At 46.3% G+C, this 20,106-nt stretch overlaps 1 protein-coding gene across 2 annotated transcripts in view; it reads left to right on the top strand.

Moving 5' to 3' along the window:
• The window catches only part of SLC24A4 (solute carrier family 24 member 4), a 56,194-nt gene extending 40,643 nt beyond the window's left edge, over positions 1-15,551 (top strand). For both annotated transcript variants that reach the window (XM_019632922.1, XM_019632921.1), the window contains exons 10-14: positions 4,411-4,577; positions 8,967-9,081; positions 12,903-13,015; positions 13,449-13,514; positions 14,676-15,551. In XM_019632922.1, coding sequence (XP_019488467.1) covers positions 4,411-4,577; positions 8,967-9,081; positions 12,903-13,015; positions 13,449-13,514; positions 14,676-14,828 — 614 coding nt within the window. In that variant the 3' untranslated portion in view covers positions 14,829-15,551. The remainder of the gene's footprint in view (positions 1-4,410; positions 4,578-8,966; positions 9,082-12,902; positions 13,016-13,448; positions 13,515-14,675) is intronic.
• The last annotated feature ends 4,555 nt before the right edge of the window (positions 15,552-20,106 follow it).

Raw genomic sequence — 20,106 nt, 5'->3', positions numbered from 1 at the left:
TTCTAATCATTTGTTTTTCGTGTGTGTGTGTGTGTGTGTGTGTGTGTGTATTCCTAGGAATTTTCTCTTTACAAAATCATGTCATCTACAAATAGGGATACATTTACTTCTTCCTTTCCAATCCAGATGACCATTACTTCTTTTTCTTGCCTAGTTTCCCTGGCTAAATCTTCCATGCAATATTAAGTAGAAGTGATAAGAGCAGACATCCTCATCTTGTTGATAGTTTTCAGTCCTTGACCATTAAGTATGATGTTAGCTGTGGGTTCTTTGTAGATGCTCTTTATCAGGCTGAGGAAATTCTCTTCTATTCCTAGATTGTTGAGTGTTTCATCATGAAAATGCATTGGATTTTTTCAAATGCCTTTTTGCTTCAAAGGACATGTTTGTACTTTTGTCCTTTGTTCTATTAACATGATATATTGGATTGATTGAATTTCATACATTGAACCAAGCTTGCATTCCTGGGATAAATCCCACTTGGTCAAGGTGTATAATCATTTTTATATGTTGTTGGATTCAGTTTGCCAGAATTTTGTTAAGGATTTTTGCATCTATATTCATAAGGGATGTTGGTCTGTAGTTTTCTATTCTCTTAGTGTCTGACTTTGAAATGAGTGTAATCATGGCTTCACAGAGAAAACTGGGAAATGTTCCCTCTTCTTCTGTCTTTTGGAAGAGTTTGCGATGAATTAATGCTGATTCTTCTTTAAACATTTGGTGGAAATCACCATGAAGCCATCTGGTCCTGGCTTTACTTTAGAGGAAGTTTTTTTTATTACTATGTCAATCTCTTGTTATAAATCTACTCAGCTTTTCTATTTTTTTTAAGTCTATTTCACTAGTTTCTGTATTTGTGGGATTTTGTCTGTTTCACCTAGGCTATCTAATTTGTTGGGACACAATTGTTCATCATATTCCTCAATAATTCTTTATATTTCTGTGAGGTCCATATCGATGACCCTCTTTCATTCCCGATTTTAGGAATTTGAGTCTTTTCTCTTTTTTTCTTGGTCAGTCTAGTTAAAGGTTTGTCAATTTTGTTGATCTTTTTAAAAGAAGCAACTTTTAGTTTCATTGATTCTATTTTTTTTTATTTTCTTGAAATAAATTTCATTTATTTCTACTTTAATCTTAATTATTTCCTTCCGCCTGCTTTCTTTGGATTTAATTTGCTCAAAATTTTTGGATTTTAAGGAAGAAGATTAGGTCATTGATTTAAGATCTTTCTTCTTTTTTAACATAGTCATTTAGAGCTATAAATTTCTAAGCACTGTTTTTACTGCATCCTGTAAGTTTTGGTATGTTGTGTTTTCATTATCATTCATCTCAAAGCATTTTCTAATTTCCCTTGCAATTTCTTCTTTGGCCCATTGCTTATTTAGGAGTGAGTGTATTATTTAAATTTAATGTATTTGTGAATCTTCCAGTTTTCCTTCTGTTGTTGATTTTTAATTTCTTCCATTGTGGTGTGATTGTAGAACACACTTTGCATGATTTAATCCCTCTTAAATTTATTGATGTTTGTTTGTTTTATGACCTAACATATGCTCTATCCTGGAGAATGTTCCATGTGAACTTGAGATGAATGTATATTCTTCTTAAATGTATATATTAATGTTTTTCATCAAATTTGGGAAGTTTTTGAGCATGAGCTCTTCGGATAGTCTTCCTGCCCCTTGTTGTGTCTCTTCTTTTTCTGGTGCTCTCATTATGCGTATGTTGGCACATCTGATGGTGTGCCACATGTCTCTGAGGCACCGTTCATTTGTCTTTATTATTTTTTCTGTCTGTTCCTGAGATCAGATAATCTCAACTGACTGATCTTCAAGGTCATTGATGTTTTCCTTCTTCCTGCTCAAATCTGCTGTTGAGCCCCTCCAGTGAATTTTTCATTTCAGTTATTGTACTTCTGAACTCCATAATTTCTATTGGCTCTTTTTTAATATAATACTTTTACTTCTTTATTGATATTATATAGTGTGAAATAATTCTCATACTTGCCTTCAGTTTTTTAGACATTTTAAAACTTCCTTGTGCATATTTAAAAAGAACTGACTTAAAGTCTTTGTGTAGTAAATCCAATGTCTGGAATTCCTCAGACATAGTTTCTATTGATTGCTTTTTTTTCCTGCATATAGGCCATACTTTCTTATTTCTCCTAATTCGTTGTTTAAAACTGGGCATTTAAAGTAATATAATTTGACTGATAGGTTGACCGGTAAAGGAATGCGCACAGTCAGGCAAGTTAAGAAAGTTTAAGAAAGTCTATTTAAGAGCGAGTCTATTGGGCTGAGCAAAGATGGCTACAGCCCAGGCTGCACGTCTAAAGGAAACTTGCAGCCCCAAGGGAGGCGGTGAGGAGGATTATATAGGGCGGTGCTGACACAGTAGCATTGTTTGAACAGAAAGTGTTGACTACCTGTGTGATGACGGTAGCTGGTTTGGGGCATTTTCTGTTATCACAAGTTTGGCTTTGTCTGCAGGTGCAGGCCTACAGACATTTTGTTGTTTTCTTGTAGACATGACTCTGTAAGGCAAGGTCTCTGAGACCTAACATTCGGAGACCTAACATTGACAACTCTAGAAAACATATTCTTCTTCTTCCCCAGGTCTGCTTGTTGTTACTATTTATTGTTGTTTTGGTTTGTTTAGTGACTTTTCTCAAATAATTCTATAAAGCCTGTGTTTCTTGTGTGTGGCCACTGAAATATCTGCTACGTTAGCCTAGGGTCATCTAATGATTGCACAGAGATTTCCTTAGATGCTTGGATCCAGTAAGTCTCCCAGTCATTGCTGATGGGTTCTGTATATTTGTGGGCACATCTTCAACACTCAGGCAGGCAGTCTACAACCCCACTTTTACCTTTATTCCTTGCTTACTCAGAGCCTCAACGTTGGGCAGAGGTGAAAGCTAAGGGCATTCTCAAGTCTTTCCTGAGCATGTGAATAACTGTGGGCACAGCTTTATGCATGCTCATTGTTTTTAGATTCCCAGAAATACAAGGAGCTTTGCAAAGGCCTCTATAGGTGTTCCATTCCCCAGTTTTTTCTTTTAAGCTTTTTGGTTCACTTATTATTTGTTTTGTCCCAGCTGTTATCCACCACCTGGGGCAGTGTGATACCCCAAAATTGCCTCTGTTTTCAACAAGTCTCTCCAAGGAAAAGGCTATTTACAGTCTGAGCTCTGATTCTGGTAAAATAATGACAGCCTTGAAAATGGGGTATTCCAGGAATGCACCAGACAGGTCAAATAATGCCCATTCTCTGGGAATGGACTTTAGAAGAGGCTCCAACCCTGCCCTGACCCCTCTGGTGGGTGCCAGGCTGCTGGTTTTCTCCAGAACTGGTGAAAGAAAATGGAAATAGGGCAAGTTAAACTCTACAAATCTTACTGTTCTTTCTGAGATCCAGTCAGTTGTCTTAAGTAAACACTCCCTGGGTTGCTACAAGCCTTTGGTTAATTTCCATAGGTCTGAAAAGGGTTAATTCTGACCATTTTTGCCAGTGACCTCACTGCTTTTATGGAGAGAATTTTCAGAGGTCCTTCCTCCACCATTTCAGTGGCATCATCAACAAGCTGGTTTTGAGCTGGTTTAGAGTATGCACACCATACTCAGTAGCTTATTAAGGACACTGTGGTTGCACTTGGTGGCTTATTGAGGCCACTTTCCCTCAGTTGAATTGTTTGTGGATTCCCTTGGTAGGGACCAGTGAGGTCATACTTGGCAGCCAGGACACCCACATTTTAGTCTTACATCTGCCACAGGCTGAGAGGATGACCTTGGAGCAAAGGAGCTGTGATTTCCAGAGCACCTAATCTGTGCCAGGTTCTCCATGCTGGGTGTTTTATGTACATTGTATCAAGTCATTCTTGCAACAACCTTGAAAGAGATAATTTTCCCATTTAACACTTAAAGAAATTACTAAATGCGAAGTGCTTAGCACTATGCCTACTACACATGGCAAATGCTCTATATGTTGATTACCGTGGTGTTGTTACGTACAACTGTTATTGTCAGAGGAGGAAGTGGAGGTGAGGGATTTCTCAAGATCATTTGAATGCCAACCCAAGTCTGTCTGATTCCAAAGCCCACCCATAGTCCACATCCCATTCCAGCTCCCCTGGGCATGTCCATTTCCACTCTAGGTCTTACTTTCCTTACTCTGTCAAGGAAGGATTTGGACTGACTGAAGTTATTCAGTCAACAAACAATTGTCTTGCTAAGATCACTTTCGGGATGACATGATGGAGATGTGTGATTCTGTGAGGTCAGTTGCTCAGTATCACATTGGTAGCATTCTCTTGTTTGGCTTGAAAAATAAACTGACAGGCAGACTGACAGGTGTGTAACCCAGTGCCTGTGTCTCTCTCCCCCTCCCTTCCGGCTCCGCCCCATCTCACTGCAGAGGCAAGAGGAGACAAAGCCAAGTGGGTGTTCACCTGGCCACTCATCTTCCTCCTGTGTATCACCATCCCCAACTGCAGCAAGCCTCGCTGGGAGAAGTTCTTCATGGTCACCTTCATTACCGCCACGCTGTGGATCGCCATCTTCTCCTACATAATGGTGTGGCTGGTGAGTGCTGGGAGCACGTGCACTGGGTGGACAGCCCCTGCCTCACCCCGGCCAGGGGTGGGAGAGCCGGGTTCAAGAGTGACCTCAGGCACCGGTGTGCCACCTGTGGCAAGTCATCAGCCTCACTGATCTTGGCTTTTTTCTCATTAGAAAGGGATTTCAGCAGAGGTGTGTGCCGCTGTGCTACGTGCCAGGGATGCCCAGACGGACACAGCATGGTGCTTGCCTGCAAGGCAGGTGCGGTGGAGGGAGACGGACCTTCACAGGGCAGCCTGAGATGCACCGTCCTGGCAGGATTGGCAGAGGAATATGGCAAGGGTGGTGTGGACTCTGTAGAGGCTCTGGAGGGCTGTCACTAGGCCCCCTTCCTTCCCAGGGTCCTCAGGGAAATGTGAGGGAGACTGCAGACAGTGGAAGATGAATACAAGGCAGCCCTTTCTAGGCCTCCTGCCAAGGGATGCTGTTCTCCCCTTTATATGTTCAGGCACATGTATAAACTTTATATAAACTGTTTTTATCCTCATAGCAACCATTTTTATTATGCCCATTTTACAGGTGAGGAAAGTAAGGCATAAAGATTGTAGAATTTGCCCAGTTAGTCACCCAATTAGCATCTGTTACACAATTAGTTACATCATTAGTGAGTTCTAAAGTTGGGACTAAAACCCTGGTTTGTTGTTCTCCTGAGTCCATGAGCTCAACCACTATCCTGAACTGCCTCAGTGCATTGCTGGAATGTTCAAATGCCATTCAGGCTGATGTTTTGCAGGTGGAGAAGCGGTGGCACAGGGTCTCATCAGCTCCTCTGGCCATGCGTCACAGCTCCCTGTACAAACCTTCATTGGCTGGGCTGGGCCAAGCCGGAGCCCTCACCCCCTTGTTCTGTGTACCACTCTGTGGGGTCCTTCCCCCCACTTCTCCTCTCTCCTCCTCTTTCTCTTCATTCCACATGGGGAGCCCAGGGGCAAGGAGAGGAGAGGTCTATTGTTGTGAAGCTCACCTGTCAGCCATTCATACCTTAGTGGTACCCATGTAGTCACTGCGCTCTCCTCCTAACACCTGATGCCAGCTGCAGAGAGGGCAAGCGGGTCTTAGTTTCAGAGGCACAAGGGCCACCTTTCCCTTAACCTCAGAGGAGCAGTTTGGTGGGGACATAAGAACTGCAGGGTCACATGGAAATGGATTTGAATCCTAGTTCTCCCACTTACTGTCCATAACACGTAAGCAGGTGACTCAGCTTCCCGGAGCCACAGTCAAGTCACCCCCTCAAAATGGGGACGATCACCACTGTCTAACAAGGTTATTGAGGGAATGAAAAGCCTCTGCTCAGGCATCAAATTGCTCATAACTGCAAATATCAGCTCTTTTCACCAGGGCATGCAGCCAACACTGACTGTTCCATGCTTTGTTCAGGTGAAGGTTACAATCCCCATGATGTGTGTGTGTGTGTGTGTGTGTGTGTGTGTGTGCGCGCGCGCGTGCATGTGTGCACTGAGGTGGGGGAGAAGCTGGAAATAGCTACTATCCAACCCCCCCTCCCCAGAAAGGATGACAGTGAAAAAGATAATAAAAATTATGCCTTCAATAAATTGAATTGGGAAACTTAAAACTTTCTGAATTAAAGGTCACCCCTTCTTTACATTTGATCAAAACAAAACAAAACAGTGATTTCTCTTCCTAACGTGCATTCCAAAAAAATCATTGCAAGTAAAATTATTTCATGATGTTTGAGTGAGTATGAGAAATAGGGAAGATGAAATTAACGAATGTGTGAATTTTTTTCTTCTTTAATTACTGAAAATAACAGTATTACATTAATTCTACTAGCTAGCAGTGAAGTTGGACATTTAATAGCACTCCCGTCCACCACCACCTTGACTTACAAACCCCACCCCCACTTCCAAAAGCAGAGCCTTAGCAAGTGGCTTGGCAGGCGTCCCAGGAACTACCCAGCTGGGGCACTCTAACCTGCAGTTTTGAACTTCAGCTGGCCTCAGTTTGAGAGTAGGCAATGGCCTCAGCTGTAGAAAGCGGTAAAGTGCCACATGCTAGCCTAATTTCTACACTTTGCCCTGATGAGGGTGCCAGGAAGCTGTGAAAACTTACCTGGCCACCCCTTACCCCCACCACCTTTCACATGTCTCACCCCCAAAGCTTTAGGGAAAAAAGTTCTTGAATGTTGGTGTCAAAAGGGAGGGACTTTCAAAATGGACTATCCTGTCCAGCACCCTGCAAAGGTGGGGAGACTGAGGATCAAATAGACTAAGCATCATGAGGGCTTGGAGGGTCTAGGGCTGGGGTCCAGGACAAAGTGACACCCGGGTAGCATCTCTGGTCCTGAATACCCTGGAGAGAGAGAGAGAGAGAGAGAGAGAGAGAGAGAGAGAGAGAGAGAGAGAGAGAGAGGACACGCGCGCGCGCACACACACACACACACAACTTCCTTCTATCGTTCCACACTTCAACTTTTTAGCCATGTAGTTCAGTGATTTCAGAGAAAAAAAAAATGGAGGCTTCCCCAGTAATGTGAAAATAGCGCAGGCTCCTGTATTTACGATGTCTGGTATCACCTGTTACAAATCATCAGCCACAGCCTGCTTGGACGTGGAGGTCTCCCTCGTGGCCAACGTGAATTAAGCATGGCTGGGTCAGCCCTCCTCAGTGTGTCTCTTCTCTCATAGCCCAGAGAAAATGCCCTGGGCTCTGAGAAAATGGCATCCCACAGGCCTGGGGATGCTGAGCTGAGCGCTCCCTTTCCGGAGTGGGGCACCTTCTAACCCCTCTGCAAAGCTCTGTCCTGGGACAGATGTTGTTCTACTACACGTGTCCTGGCTATACTCCAGGGCTGAGCTATGGGCTTCAAAGGCACTGCATCTGGGGCTCTGGAGCCCTGTGAACTTGATCACCCTCCTTTCTCTGTCCCCATAGATTGCAAGCCTAGGGACTGAAAGAGGAGGGAGACATACATCTATGAACATCTTGTACGGTCCAGGCACTATCACCTCATATTTTCTCACTTAAGTCTCATTAACAAGCCCATTTTACAGATGAGGGAGCAGAGGCTGAGAAGCAAACCAGCTTGTCTTCAGTCACACACCATTTGCTGGGAATGGAGCCATTAATGGAGATATAAACAACCCTCAGAGGTGCCACTGTGCACATTTTCTAGATGGGGAAGCAAGGCAGAGCTAAAGGGTGTTTTGAATGGGGTAGTGCAGATGCTTCTAGGGTTTCCATCAGGCTGCTGCTCAAGGCCGCAACAATCTCTCAAGTGTTAGACATTTATTAGAGGGATATGTGACTATGTATGTTTCAAGGTCCTTAAAAGCCTGCGTATCCTTTGATCCAACAGTTCTATTTCTTGGAACTTATCCTAAGGGGGTTGTAAAATGAGAACCCCAAGATATCCACCCAAAACAGCATGATGGTGAGATTGGAGCACAGCCTTTAGAGTCAGAGAGACGTGGCCTGGAACCCCTGCTCCCCTGCTCACCAGCTTCGTGCCCACAGGCATTCTTACTTAGCCTCTCTGACCCTCAGTTTCTGTAGGCAGAAAATGGGCATCATAGTAGTGCCTCCCTCACCAGTGGGTGGTGAATCGTAAAGTACATGAGACTGTGAAAGTCAAACAGCTGGTCAAGTACCTGGTTCACAGTAAGTGCTCGATAAATGTTACTTATATGCAGGGATATTGTAAGAGCCACAAAAAAAAAAATTTTTTTTTTAAAACCAACCTTAGTATCCAACAGTGAGGGACTGGCTAAAACTTTATAGCCATACAGTGAAACCTATGAATCAGTTTTAAATAATGTAGAATAATATTTGAGATGCAAAGGTATTCACCATGGATTATTACATGAAACAAATATTGCAAAGTTTATGTTGATAGTATAATCTGACTTCTTTTTTTCTAAAACACCAAAAAGGTCAAGGATATAGTCTAAAGCTGTGGTTTTCAAATATGGTTCCCAGACCAGCAGCCTCAGGGTCTCAACCTCCTGGCAATGTGTTAGGAATGCAAACTCGTGGGCTTCCCCCCCAGACCTCCTGAATCAGAAACTCTGGAAGTAGGGCCTGGCAGGCTGCATTTTAATAAGCCCTCCAGATAATTTTCTCCATGTTCAACTTCGAGAACCACTGGCTGATGGAGAGTCTTAATAGTGGTTGTCTGCGGGTCTTGAGAAATGGTAGGTGATTTTTCATTCTCATTTTACTTTAGTTTCTAAATGTTTTGAAACAGTAAGTGCATATTACTCAGGAAAGAACATTCAAAAGATGTTTATAAAACAAAGTCACATTCCAGACTTTTGCAATTGCTTAGTTACGTCAGTACTAATGTTCAAGTAAAAAACACTCAGGATAAGCAGCATTTCCCTTCTTTTTCTGCAGGTGACTGTTATTGGATACACATTTGGAATCCCTGATGTCATCATGGGCATTACTTTCCTGGCAGCAGGCACGAGCGTTCCAGACTGCATGGCCAGTTTAATCGTGGCAAGACAAGGTACGCGTCAGGTCTCGGCCCCCATAACCATCAGCATCACCCCAGAGGCTCCCCCACCTCTGCCCCGGTTACAGTTCATGGCTGTTCTAAGTCCGGCTGTGGAGGAAACTGTGATATCTGGAAAGCACGTGTATCAGATGCAACTCATGAGGAGAATCCTACCAAGATGAGCTCCTGCAGACCTCCAGAAGCGTTTGCGTGCGTGGAGTTGTATAAAAATGAACTTGTTCTGAAATCACCAATGTGAAATTGAACAGAGCCAAAGCCCAGGCGTCTGAGAGCCAATGAGGGCTTAACAACAAATGTTCTGGTCCCAGGAAGGCAAAGTGAGGATGTCCTATACCTCCAACTATATTCCTATGCTTCTTGAGAGTTCTAGGACTTGCATGTTTGGGTTTGTTTGGTGGTTTGTCTTGGGGCTGACAGAGTGACATGGGTTAAACCGGGTGAAGAGCACCTGTACGCTTTTTGATGGCAGAACGCAAGAGCTGTAAAGAGCCAGCCGTCATTCACTGCGCCTTTTCTGCCAGGGAGATAGCACAGATCTTCTTTCTCTGTAGATGAAAGTTTGGAAGAACCAGAGTCACGGTGGGCAAATAACAGAGTGAAATCTAAGAGGAGACAGCAGAGGAGAGAAGCGCTCATAGAGAAAGTTGGCTTTGGAGAGAGCGGGGGGGGGGACACATTTTATTTCTACAAGACAGGAGAGAGGGTTGATGGGTTGGTCAGTTGGTCCTGAGAAAACATGAGTTAAGGAGAAGGTAAGAGACAGTATATGTTTGGCAGCAGGCGGGAGCTTTGCAGAGAACCGGGACAGTTGAGGGCAGCAGTTGAAGGGAATGGAATTTAATGGAGTGACCTTTGAGGTGAGTGTATTCGTTTTATGGTGAGGGGAAATATCCCCTTTTCCCTCTCAGTTCTTCTGGTTGGTTTAATAATAATCAAGTTGACACAGGAGAAAAGAACCAAATTTAATTATGTATGTACATATGGGGGTGCCATCAGACTGTGGGGCCCAAGTTGGGGCTTACGTGCCGTCTTGCGCTAAAGAGAAAGGTGAGGGCTGGGTCGGGAAAAGAGAATATGGTTTGGGACTTCAAAAGGGAAGAAGGAAACTCACCCGGAGATGGAAAAGCAAAAGTTTGGTAAATACATGTTTGCTGGACCTTCTTTAACAATGTGACACAGGCAGGACTTTGATCTAAGGGCCCCTGCTAGGTTCCTCCCTGTCTGTCACTCCTAGTTCATATTGAACTCTAGTTACCTATGATGATCGCTCCCTTCCTGGTGCAGGTCCTCGGTCTAAATTCTTTTAGGCCATTAGGGGACTATCAAAGGTTTTTACTGAGTCTTTTGTTTCTTGAAAATAACCAACTTAACATAATATTTCCAAAACCGCATGTTTTAAGGTGGCAAACTCAGGTCCCCCTCAATCTCCTAGGGCTGTTGTAACAAAAGTACCACAACTGGGTGGCTTACAAAAACAGAAATGATTCTCTCACAGTCCTGGAGGCTGGAAGTCCAAAATCAAGGTGTCACTGTGTGGCTGCATTACTCCAGTCTCTGCCTGCGTCTTCACATGGAGTTCTTCCTGTGTGTGTGTCTCTGTCCAAATGTCCCACCAGTCATTGGATTCAGGCCCACCCTCACTTAGTATGACCTCATTTTAATTTGATTACACCTGCAAAGGCCCTATTTGCAAAGAAGGGCATAGTCACAGGTTCTGGGGAGACATTGGAATGGGGGACACTATTCAGCCCAGCACAGTGGGTAACAGGAAAGCTGACAAGCACCGAGGGCCTGGCTGACGTTCTAGTGGCGTGAACTTGGGTGGGATTCAGTCATACCAGCTCCAGCAATACACCGATGAGATGATAAGCTCTTGTGGAGCTGGGGTTGGCTGGGTGGATGTGGTAGAAGGTCAACAGGCAGAGCAGGAGCCATGCAGCGTGCTTCAACACGGACGTGCTGCCTCCAAGCCTCCCTAAGCGAGGCTCGCAGCTTGAGGCGTGGTCCAGGCCAGCAGCATGGGCTCCACAGGGAGCTTGTGAGACATGCAGACTCTCAGGCCCCACCCTAGCCCCGCTGAATCAGAACCTGCTTTTTAGCACCATCCCCCAGTGAGTCGTGTGCTCTTCAAGTGTGAGAGGTACTCCCAGAACATTCCTCAGAGGGCAGCGCCTGTGCAGAGCGGGAACCCTGCCAAACTGGAGCAGCTCTGACATTCCTTTGCTCCCAGACTCTTTATAGCTCCTGACCCGTCCAACTCGCGCCCGCATCCTCACCAGGGGCAATAGCTGGGCCAGGAAAGCTGCACGTTTGTACATTTTGTAAGAACCTGGGAGGCTGGAAGCCTTGATTCCCAGAGATGCCACCCCTAACGACACTAAGCTGCCCAGATTTTGAACAACGCCTGGGGTGGGCAGGGAGGGAGAATGTGAGATGTGAGGCCCTTGAGGGAGGCGTTGTGTCCTGGAGGGCAGCGGATGACAGTCGCAGGCCAGGAAGAGGAGGTGACCTGGCTTACACCAGTGGGGTGGTGGTTAAATGGAGGTGAGTCCATTGTCCAGATGCTCGTCTGAGTTGCTGCGAGCTTCTCAGCGACCAAAGCAGTTTTACAGTCAGAGGCATTTGTGTTTCAGGCTTGTTCATTCTGCAAACCTTTGTGAGTGTGCCAGATGACCATAATCATGTCGCATTAGGACTAAGCAGACAGGTTAGAACAGACTTCAGCCAGCATGAGCCTTATTGGTAAAAGCTTGTTTTCTAAGACTCCCTCCCCCCAAGTTATTAAGTTAATAACTTAAAAATCTTAAGTTATTAAGATTGAGTAGCGAGCATGATACTGGACAGTGGGGCAGAAAGGGGAAGGCGATGGCATGGTCCTCATCCTCTAAGATGCTTCTAGTCTGATTAGGAGAAAAGAGTTCACCCTTCAGAACCCACCAAGGCATAAGACCCGATGCCTTATCATTCAAGCCAAGGTCGTGGTGCCATCACCTGGGCCACGAGTATGCGTCATGGCTCCATGTGAAGAACACCGGCCCACTGGCAAACCATGTGACCTTGAGCACATCCCGAGCCTTAGTTTCATCATCTGCCACGTGAGGACAATGCCCCCTCCTTTTCACAGCAACTGGGTGACATTACATGAGGTGAAGCACATAGTGGGTCCTCGGAGAACATCGGCTGACACACCTGGCAGGAGAAATGTGAAAGGCCCTTTATTAGATTCCTAGGGCTGCTGTAACAAAGCACCACACACTGGGAGGCGTAAACAATGGAAACTTCTTATCTGCCAGTGCTGGAGGCTGAGAGTCTGAGATCAAGGTGCTGGCAGAGCTGGTTCCTTCTGAGGGCTGGGAGGAAGAATCTGTTGCAGGCCTCTCTCCTTGGCTTGCAGATGACTATCTTCGTATGACATTCTCCCTGTGCTCTCTGTGTCCAGGTTTCCCCTTTTTATAAGGAAACTCATCATACTGGATAAGCACCCACTCGAATACCCTCATTTCGATGACCTGTGTAAATACCCTATCTCTAAATAAGGTCACATTCTGAGTCGCTGGGGACTCCAACATATGAATCTTGGCGGGGGATGGCGGGGGGGGGGGCGGGGGAGGGTCACAATTCAGCCTATACAGGCCCCTGTAGACTTCATGAAGGGAGTGAGTCTTAGACCTCATAAAAAGGTTTTAGGAATGTGGGTCCCTGAAGAAGGAATTCCTTTCTAAGGAATAGCACTCACAGAATAGTTATGGGCAAGAACAGGGGTTCCAGTGACCTGATCTTAATGAATAACACATGTTTATTGTCCCCTCCAGGCCTTGGTGACATGGCGGTCTCTAACACCATAGGAAGCAACGTGTTTGACATCCTTGTGGGACTCGGCATACCATGGGGCCTGCAGACCATGGTTATTAATTACGGATCCACAGTAAGCTCCTCTCACCTCCTTATAAGCGAGATGGATGCCAGGCACGTGCCTTTTATGGGAGTGATGCTGGCATTGGCCTTGTTCCAGCCAAGGGCTCTGGGGGACACACTGCCCCCTTCTCCTTGGGACCATGACATCCGTGAAGGCTCCCAGAGCAGCCTGAGGGGTGCCTGCAGGGGGAAGCCCCTGTTTGCCCAGCACTTATCAGCGCTCCCACCCCTTATCTCAGCCTGCTGGTGTGCCTGTTCCCTTCTGGTCCAGAGTTGAGACTTGAATCCATTGTTAGCAGACCCTCCACTGCCATGTGCTCACCGTGAGCACCCACCTGTGCTTTCCACATGGGGGAAGGAATAAAGCAGAGCACACCGGGCTCTTGGAATGGGTGGGCCCTGAGCAGCCCAGACAGTGAAGGCGCATGTGCTTGTTTTTCCAGGTGACGATCAACAGCCGGGGTCTGGTCTACTCCGTGGTGTTGTTGCTGGGCTCCGTGGCACTCACCGTGAGTTTTTACAATTCCAAAATGGAAGCCCCATGCATACTTCATTTCATCAGATTCTGCCCGGTCACTTACATGTCTCTGAAACCCCTCTCAGTTCCCCCTGGCAGTGAGGGATAAAGCTGAGGAAACATAAATTCTGATACCCCCAGACACAATTTGTGCCAAGAATGTTGGCACCCGCCACTCCACTGTTCCCTGGGCGACTAAGAAATCACCAGAGGAAGTGAATTCCTTTCCTCTCTCCTTGCTGCCAGGATCATCTCCTCTCACTAGTGCCAGTAGGAGAGAAATCCCCGCCCACCCCAGAAAGCCCTGTGCTGGCAAATGGGGGCATGATGGTTAGGCCTCAGGACTGGCACACAGTAATGCCAAGGTCTCCTTCCACCACATGCCCAGGACTGTGCCAAATTCTTTGCCTCTGCTTATTTACTCAGTCCTTACAACCACCCATTATTCTCATTTTTTAGAAGAAATCAAGGCTCAGGGGTTAAGTAACTTGCCCAAGGTCACGGGGTTAGGAAATGGCAAAGCTGGGATTTGAACCCAGATGCGTCTGTCTCCATGGGACTCATGACATTGCTCTGATGAGGTCAGTATGATCCAACCCTTTAGGAAGCCTCCTTGATGCAGGGACAAGAAAAAAGATAGTGAAGTGCGGGCAAGTCTGGAAAGAATATAGAGAGAAGATGTGTGCTCCAACCTGTCTATACACACACACACACAGAGAGAGAGAGAGAGAGAGAGAGAGAGAGAGAGAGAGAGAAAGGCGGTCCTAGCTAATGTGTGTCAGACCATGGGCCAACAGGAGCCTTTGAAGTTTTGCTAAAGAGTGCTGAGGAGAAAGTTCTAAAGCAAAGGGAAGACCCAGCAAAAGACCCTAGTTGCTGGGGAAGGCCTGGGCAGGGAGGACCTCGGTGCCTAGACTGGGCCGGGGAGGGCCAGTTCCCTGAGGGCAGCTGCTGTATGTGCCTGGAGTCAGCAGGGCTGGGCCAGGGCCTCCCCCTTCCATCAGGCAAGTGTACAGCCTGTAGGGCTCACCCTCTGCTCTAGTCCACATTTTGGAGAAAGTTCTGGGGCTCATTGTGTATAGTTTTCCAGTAAAAAAAATGCCTTTTGGAAGTCTCTGTCCCCAAGCCCAGTCCTTGCATTCTCTCCGCCCAGGTCCTTGGCATCCATCTGAACAAATGGCGACTGGATCGGAAGCTGGGCATCTACGTGCTGGTTCTCTACGCCATCTTCTTGTGCTTCTCAATAATGATAGAGTTTAACGTCTTCACCTTTGTCAACTTGCCAATGTGCCGAGAAGACGATTAAAGCTGAGCCGCTGCCTGCCGGGAGCTTTCTGGACACTCTGGCGCTGGCATCCTCCTTTCTCTCCCCTTCCCCACCACGAGTCTCTCCTGCACCGGCAGCCGCCAGTCTGTTCTTTCAAACACTGGAAGGAAGAGCCGTCGTGGTCTTTGGTCATGGACCAAGCTGCTAGGCGTCCTCCTCCTCCTTGGAGTTCTGGCCCCAAACAGGCAAGGTTCGGGGGCTGATTTGAGCAGCTTCGCAGACCTCTGAGCTGCCAGCCACAGAGATGCGGCGTGTGTATCATCTCTCGGACACTAGTCAGAAGGACAAATGTGTGCGGTTTGTCTTTTCTGTTTCGCAGCATCCTCAGAAATGAGGTGGTCCATGAATACGAGGCCTCCTGGGGCAAGTGCAAAATAGGAGTGTTGTTCTTAAGTGTCATCTCTGGGCCAGAGGGTATGAGTTGGTTACTCAGACAGCGTGTGCTGTTAAGAGCCTCCGACTTCAGCTGGAAGCACTCATGGTGTGGAAGGGGCAAAGCCTCAACCTGCTGGGGTTCTGGGACCATGATGGCAGACATCCCACCCCTTTTTCTGGAAAAACTGGAAGAATGGAAACAGCCTTTCACAGCTTTTTCACAGCAGACGGGAGAAAACAAGAAAACAATATTCTTAACCACTTTTACTGATGCATTCAGAGAATGAGCAATGAAATATTAAAAATAAAATGTCATGTAGATCATCATACTTGAAAAATATCATTTCATACAAAAGGACCATGATGGGGAGCCAACAGGTAACACAGAAAACAAATCCTATGTGTATCGTGTTGCATGGACACTAAGACATTTGATTTGGAGTTTAGGAAACAGTGAAAGACTAACATCTAAATGGGTGCTAATTCAGAGACACAGTGGAGGTTGTAGTTTTCAGCCATACATTCCAGACCTTTCCATGTGATGCGATGCACTGTCACTTTGGCTTTGTCATTTCTTTGTTAACGCGCTCTACTCTCAGAACCAACCTGTTGAAAGACCCAATTGTTTATATGCCCAGCAAATTTCAGAGCCTGCTGAACTGGAATGAGTAATGGTTAATGACAAGTAGAAAGGTTTCCTGGAAAACAGCACATTGCTCCCTGGTTAGCTGCAGGCAAGTATGAAAACCATAACATGGAATTTTTAGAGCTCAGTTTTCGTGAACTTTATAGTTTGCTACCCATGACAAGCCAAGGATGGGAGGCCAATTTAAAAACAGATAGAAAAATATTAAACAATTTTTGACTGCTTCCTAGATCTCAGATAGATATTAAAAAGATTTACGAATACAAAACCATCTGTGGTTTCTAAAAGGAAAGCACAATTAATTTTATATAGAGGTGTTTTTTTATTTTTTTAATGTTTCTATTGCAAAAGTCTATCAGATTCGATGCACTTTTAATATTGAGATATTTTGCACGACAGACTGTATGGGAATTACCCATGAGGGTGTGAGGAAAGGAGGTTTTTGGCAATTCATCAATAATCAGTCATTGGGAATGAGTTGAAATCCAATAGCTAATTCCTTCCTGAGACACAGAGGTTGTGACCCAAGGTGGGATCTGTGGCTTTGCTCTTTAAAGCTTCCTGAATTTCAGGAGGAGGAAGCGTTCCGCTTGTGTCCTTTAAGTTAGTGGGAGCCTAAGATGGACCAGAGCTCCGTCTCCAGGCTTCTCGTCGGGAGCCATCAGTGTTACTAGCTATACCCCCGTGAAAGCTTCTCTTTTTGTTGTTCTGCCTGGATATGGAGCTCAGTGGTCTTCAAGTTGAAGACAAACGTGATTTTCCTAAGAAATTAGCTAAGTGGAAGGTCCGGGACCCTGTAGGTCATCAGTATAAACTTTAGCTGCAGGGGATTTGAGAGCTCTCGGGACACCCTGTGCCCTCTGAACATACCTGGCCTGGTCCCCTCTGTCTTACAGACGCATCAGGTTTGAGAGTGTGTCTGTCTCTAGATTCTCAAAAGCACCCTGTGATTAAGTAGGGATTATTGTCCCTGTTGAACAGAAAATTTAGTCTTGGAGAGGTCGTGTGACGCTAGGTCAATGACCAGTAAGGAGTAGAGCAGATGGTCACCCTTCCCGGCTCAGCCAGTCCAGTGGGTTGGCCATGGGATGGGGGGAGGCATGGTATGCCTTGGCCCTTGTGGTTGCTTCTTATTGTTTGAGTTAAAACTTCACCAGTTATTTAATTGACTCCTGGGTGTCCCAGCTCATATCCTAGTTTCTATCCCTATCCAATGTCCTTATTTTTTCCTGATAAAAAAACAAAACAAAAAAAAACATTTTTAGCTGCAAGGCACAGGCCACATGGCCCCAGATGATGTCCCCAACTGGTGTTGCTTTTCTGAACACTCGTGTAGCTTTCAGAGAAAAACACATCCTAATTACCCGCCTCTCCTTCAACAGCATCCTTCTGAGATTATAAAGTATACTGCAGTTGTAGTTGGAGACTAAAAAATAATGTTTTTAATATGTAGAGCACTCCTCCTGGTTAATTCTCTTTTGACTTCAATGTGCCAATGTAACTTCCTTAAAGGATCTATGCATTTATTGTACCTAGGAAACTATATATATACATGGTAGGTGAAAAAAAAATTGTCTTTTTTAACTAAATATTTTTCCATCACCAGTTTAAAGCATTGCTTGATTAATTAGGCCTTCATTTTAAAATACTGCTTTTACCACTAAGCAGGATTGCTTCCTTTATTTTATTCCCAAAGTTAATTAGCACGGGGGTAATTACACTGCTACAAACATAGGCAATTAAAATAATAAATTTAGCTCTTCTAATTGGGGGCAGAAAAGAAAAGCGAACCATTACCCTCAGAGAGAAAATGTCTATAGGAGGAGGTTCCTGTGGATTTCTGGTTTGGAATTCGCTGTTACCAGCCCAGTCATGGTCAGGGTGGAAGGTGTGTGGTATTTTGAGAAGGTGGCCCTGAAGGAAGGTTCTGGGTCAGCTGCAGTCAGAGACTAATGGCTAAGGACACCGGGGGCAGGTTAGACCTGTCCCACCTGCACCCCCACCCCCACCCTTCTTGTAACCCGTGATCTGCTGGCCTCTGCGCGCCTGGTCCATGTGCACAGACCTCGCTGCCCTTGTGAGTTTTCACGTGCTCATTATCCCCCACCTGTTAAGGCTATTGCTTACTTCTGCTTGTCAGTCCCCTGCCTTCACAGGCCTGAGCAACTGATAAGGCACTAACCTCCCAAAGGTAAACCAGGTGGGATGTGCACATCACTCTAGTGCTGTCCTGTAGACCCTGACCAGAGACCACCCCAACCCAACCCCCCCGACCCCAGACTTCCCAGGGTCCAGGTCCTGAGGGAAGAAACTATTCCTCTTCCCTTTTGATGAGGATCTGTAAGCCTTATGGCATCTGCAGGAGCCCAGCGCTCAGGGACACCTGACTCGCACACAGGCTGGGAATCCGGGAAGGGTGTCGGTGGCCTCCTTGCTGGACACTGTTCTTTCCTCCTGGTGTTTCTCCTCCCTGAGTCCTAGGGCCCCTGTGTGTCCTTGAGGCGGAGTAGACAGAGGCAAGATGGGCTGGGAGAGAATCGGTTCCTTCTCTCCTTCCCCAGGTATGAAATGTGCTAGTGCAGTTAAGGTGCTGGGACATGAGGGTTCTACTGCCATGTTTGGGTACTTTCCCCCTGGGAGTCAGCAGGAGTGAAGCAGAGCCCTTCAGCTGGTGCTCCCTGGTGAGCCCTGCCTTCCCCCAGCCCTGACACCCAGTGGGCATAAGGCCCCGGTGGGTCTTTTCTCTCCATCACCTCTCCATCCCTCCTAGACCCTGTTCCTCCCTGGCTGTGCTGCGTGTGTAACGGGCTTCAGCAAATGCGTGTTGCTTGAATACACACGGAACTTGCCTCTTAGGGTGAAAATCTTCAAGAGATTGTTCCCGTACGCTGTGACTTAAATATTCCTGGGTCCCTCTAATGCCCTCTGAATGATTTCTGTGTGAGTCTTCTCCCCTTGAGGCAGTTAGCAGATGTATCCAGGGCACCTGAGATTGTCCAGGTCTCAGAAGCTTCGTTGCCACATCATGCCCATAGAAACTTCCAGACATTTCTGCAAATGCTCTCTGGGCAGCTCTTGGGTGGCAGGAAGTCATCAACACCCACTCCAACCCTGGATTCAAAGTACTTCCTCCCTGGCCCCTGTCCTCTCTATGTGGATTCACCCAGAGCTTCTGGACACCCCCACCAGCTGTGAGCATTTACTCTGGCTTTTCACTCTGCAGCTGAGATTTGAACCCCTCAATTGTGAAGACTCCCTTGGGGCCTTCTCAAAGCACTGGGAAGGGGGCCCTCCAGCACTGTCATGTGTCAGTCATGTGGGTATAGAACAGGAGGCTCCTCCATGGGCCCAGCCCACAAGGTAAAGGACACGGGTGGGACACAGACCTTGTTGCTCACTTGGAGCCTGGCCTTTTGCCAGCCTGGCTTATTGGGGCCCCTTGGCCGTGCTGCAGAGAACGTTCCCCAAAGGGCACAATGTGCAGGGGTACAGATTTTTAAAAAGGCATTTAGGTGGTTTCATTTGCTTCTTAATCAGGAACCCTAAATGGGGACACTAGTTTCGGTGGGCAACGGGAGGGTGTCCAGCCTGTCACAGTGCTGCCCAACCTTGAGGAAACGGGTGCCTGCATGAAATCGCGAGAAGAGGCATTTTTCTCCTATTCTGCCACCCAGGTGGAGCTATTTTTTCTGTCACAACAGGAGAGCCAGATGAGTGAGTGGTTTTAGAGCTTTTCAATTTTATGGAAATTTTAAAAATTCTATGGAAATTTAAAAAAATTCTAGCTTCTCAGTGACAAATGGCTCCCCGGTTCCATTCATCTTTGCTAAATCCTACCGCACTGCCGGGGGCTGGTGGCCGTGCTTTGTGTCACCTTTTACCTGCATCTTTCTAAGGCTTCTCATCACCTCGTAGTGTCTAGTTGTCAAAGCTGTGTGTCCTTCACACACTTCATAGCAGGGCCAAGAACATTCTCTTTTCTAATCTAGAAAAATGTCTGCTGCCTGAATACCCCGGTACAGTACTGTGGGTGATGGGAGATGGCTCTGGGCGTTGAAAATACCCACTGTACCGATGTGAGAGTCCAGCCCTTGGTTGTGTGGCCTTTCCATCTGTTAGACTCATGCGTATGGATTGGCTGCTCCTTGGTGAAAAGCCTAATGACAAATTCGGGCAAAATCCACACCTATTCCCATTGTTGCCAGAATTCAAACAGTTGCTTTTTATGCAGCCTGT

Source organism: Hipposideros armiger, unplaced genomic scaffold (assembly GCF_001890085.2).
Source record: "Hipposideros armiger isolate ML-2016 unplaced genomic scaffold, ASM189008v1 scaffold_1195, whole genome shotgun sequence".
In the NCBI taxonomy this organism is placed as follows: Eukaryota; Metazoa; Chordata; class Mammalia; order Chiroptera; family Hipposideridae; genus Hipposideros; species Hipposideros armiger.
The sequence above is the reverse complement of the archived record's forward strand: the minus strand, read 5'-3'. Positions and strand labels throughout refer to the sequence as shown.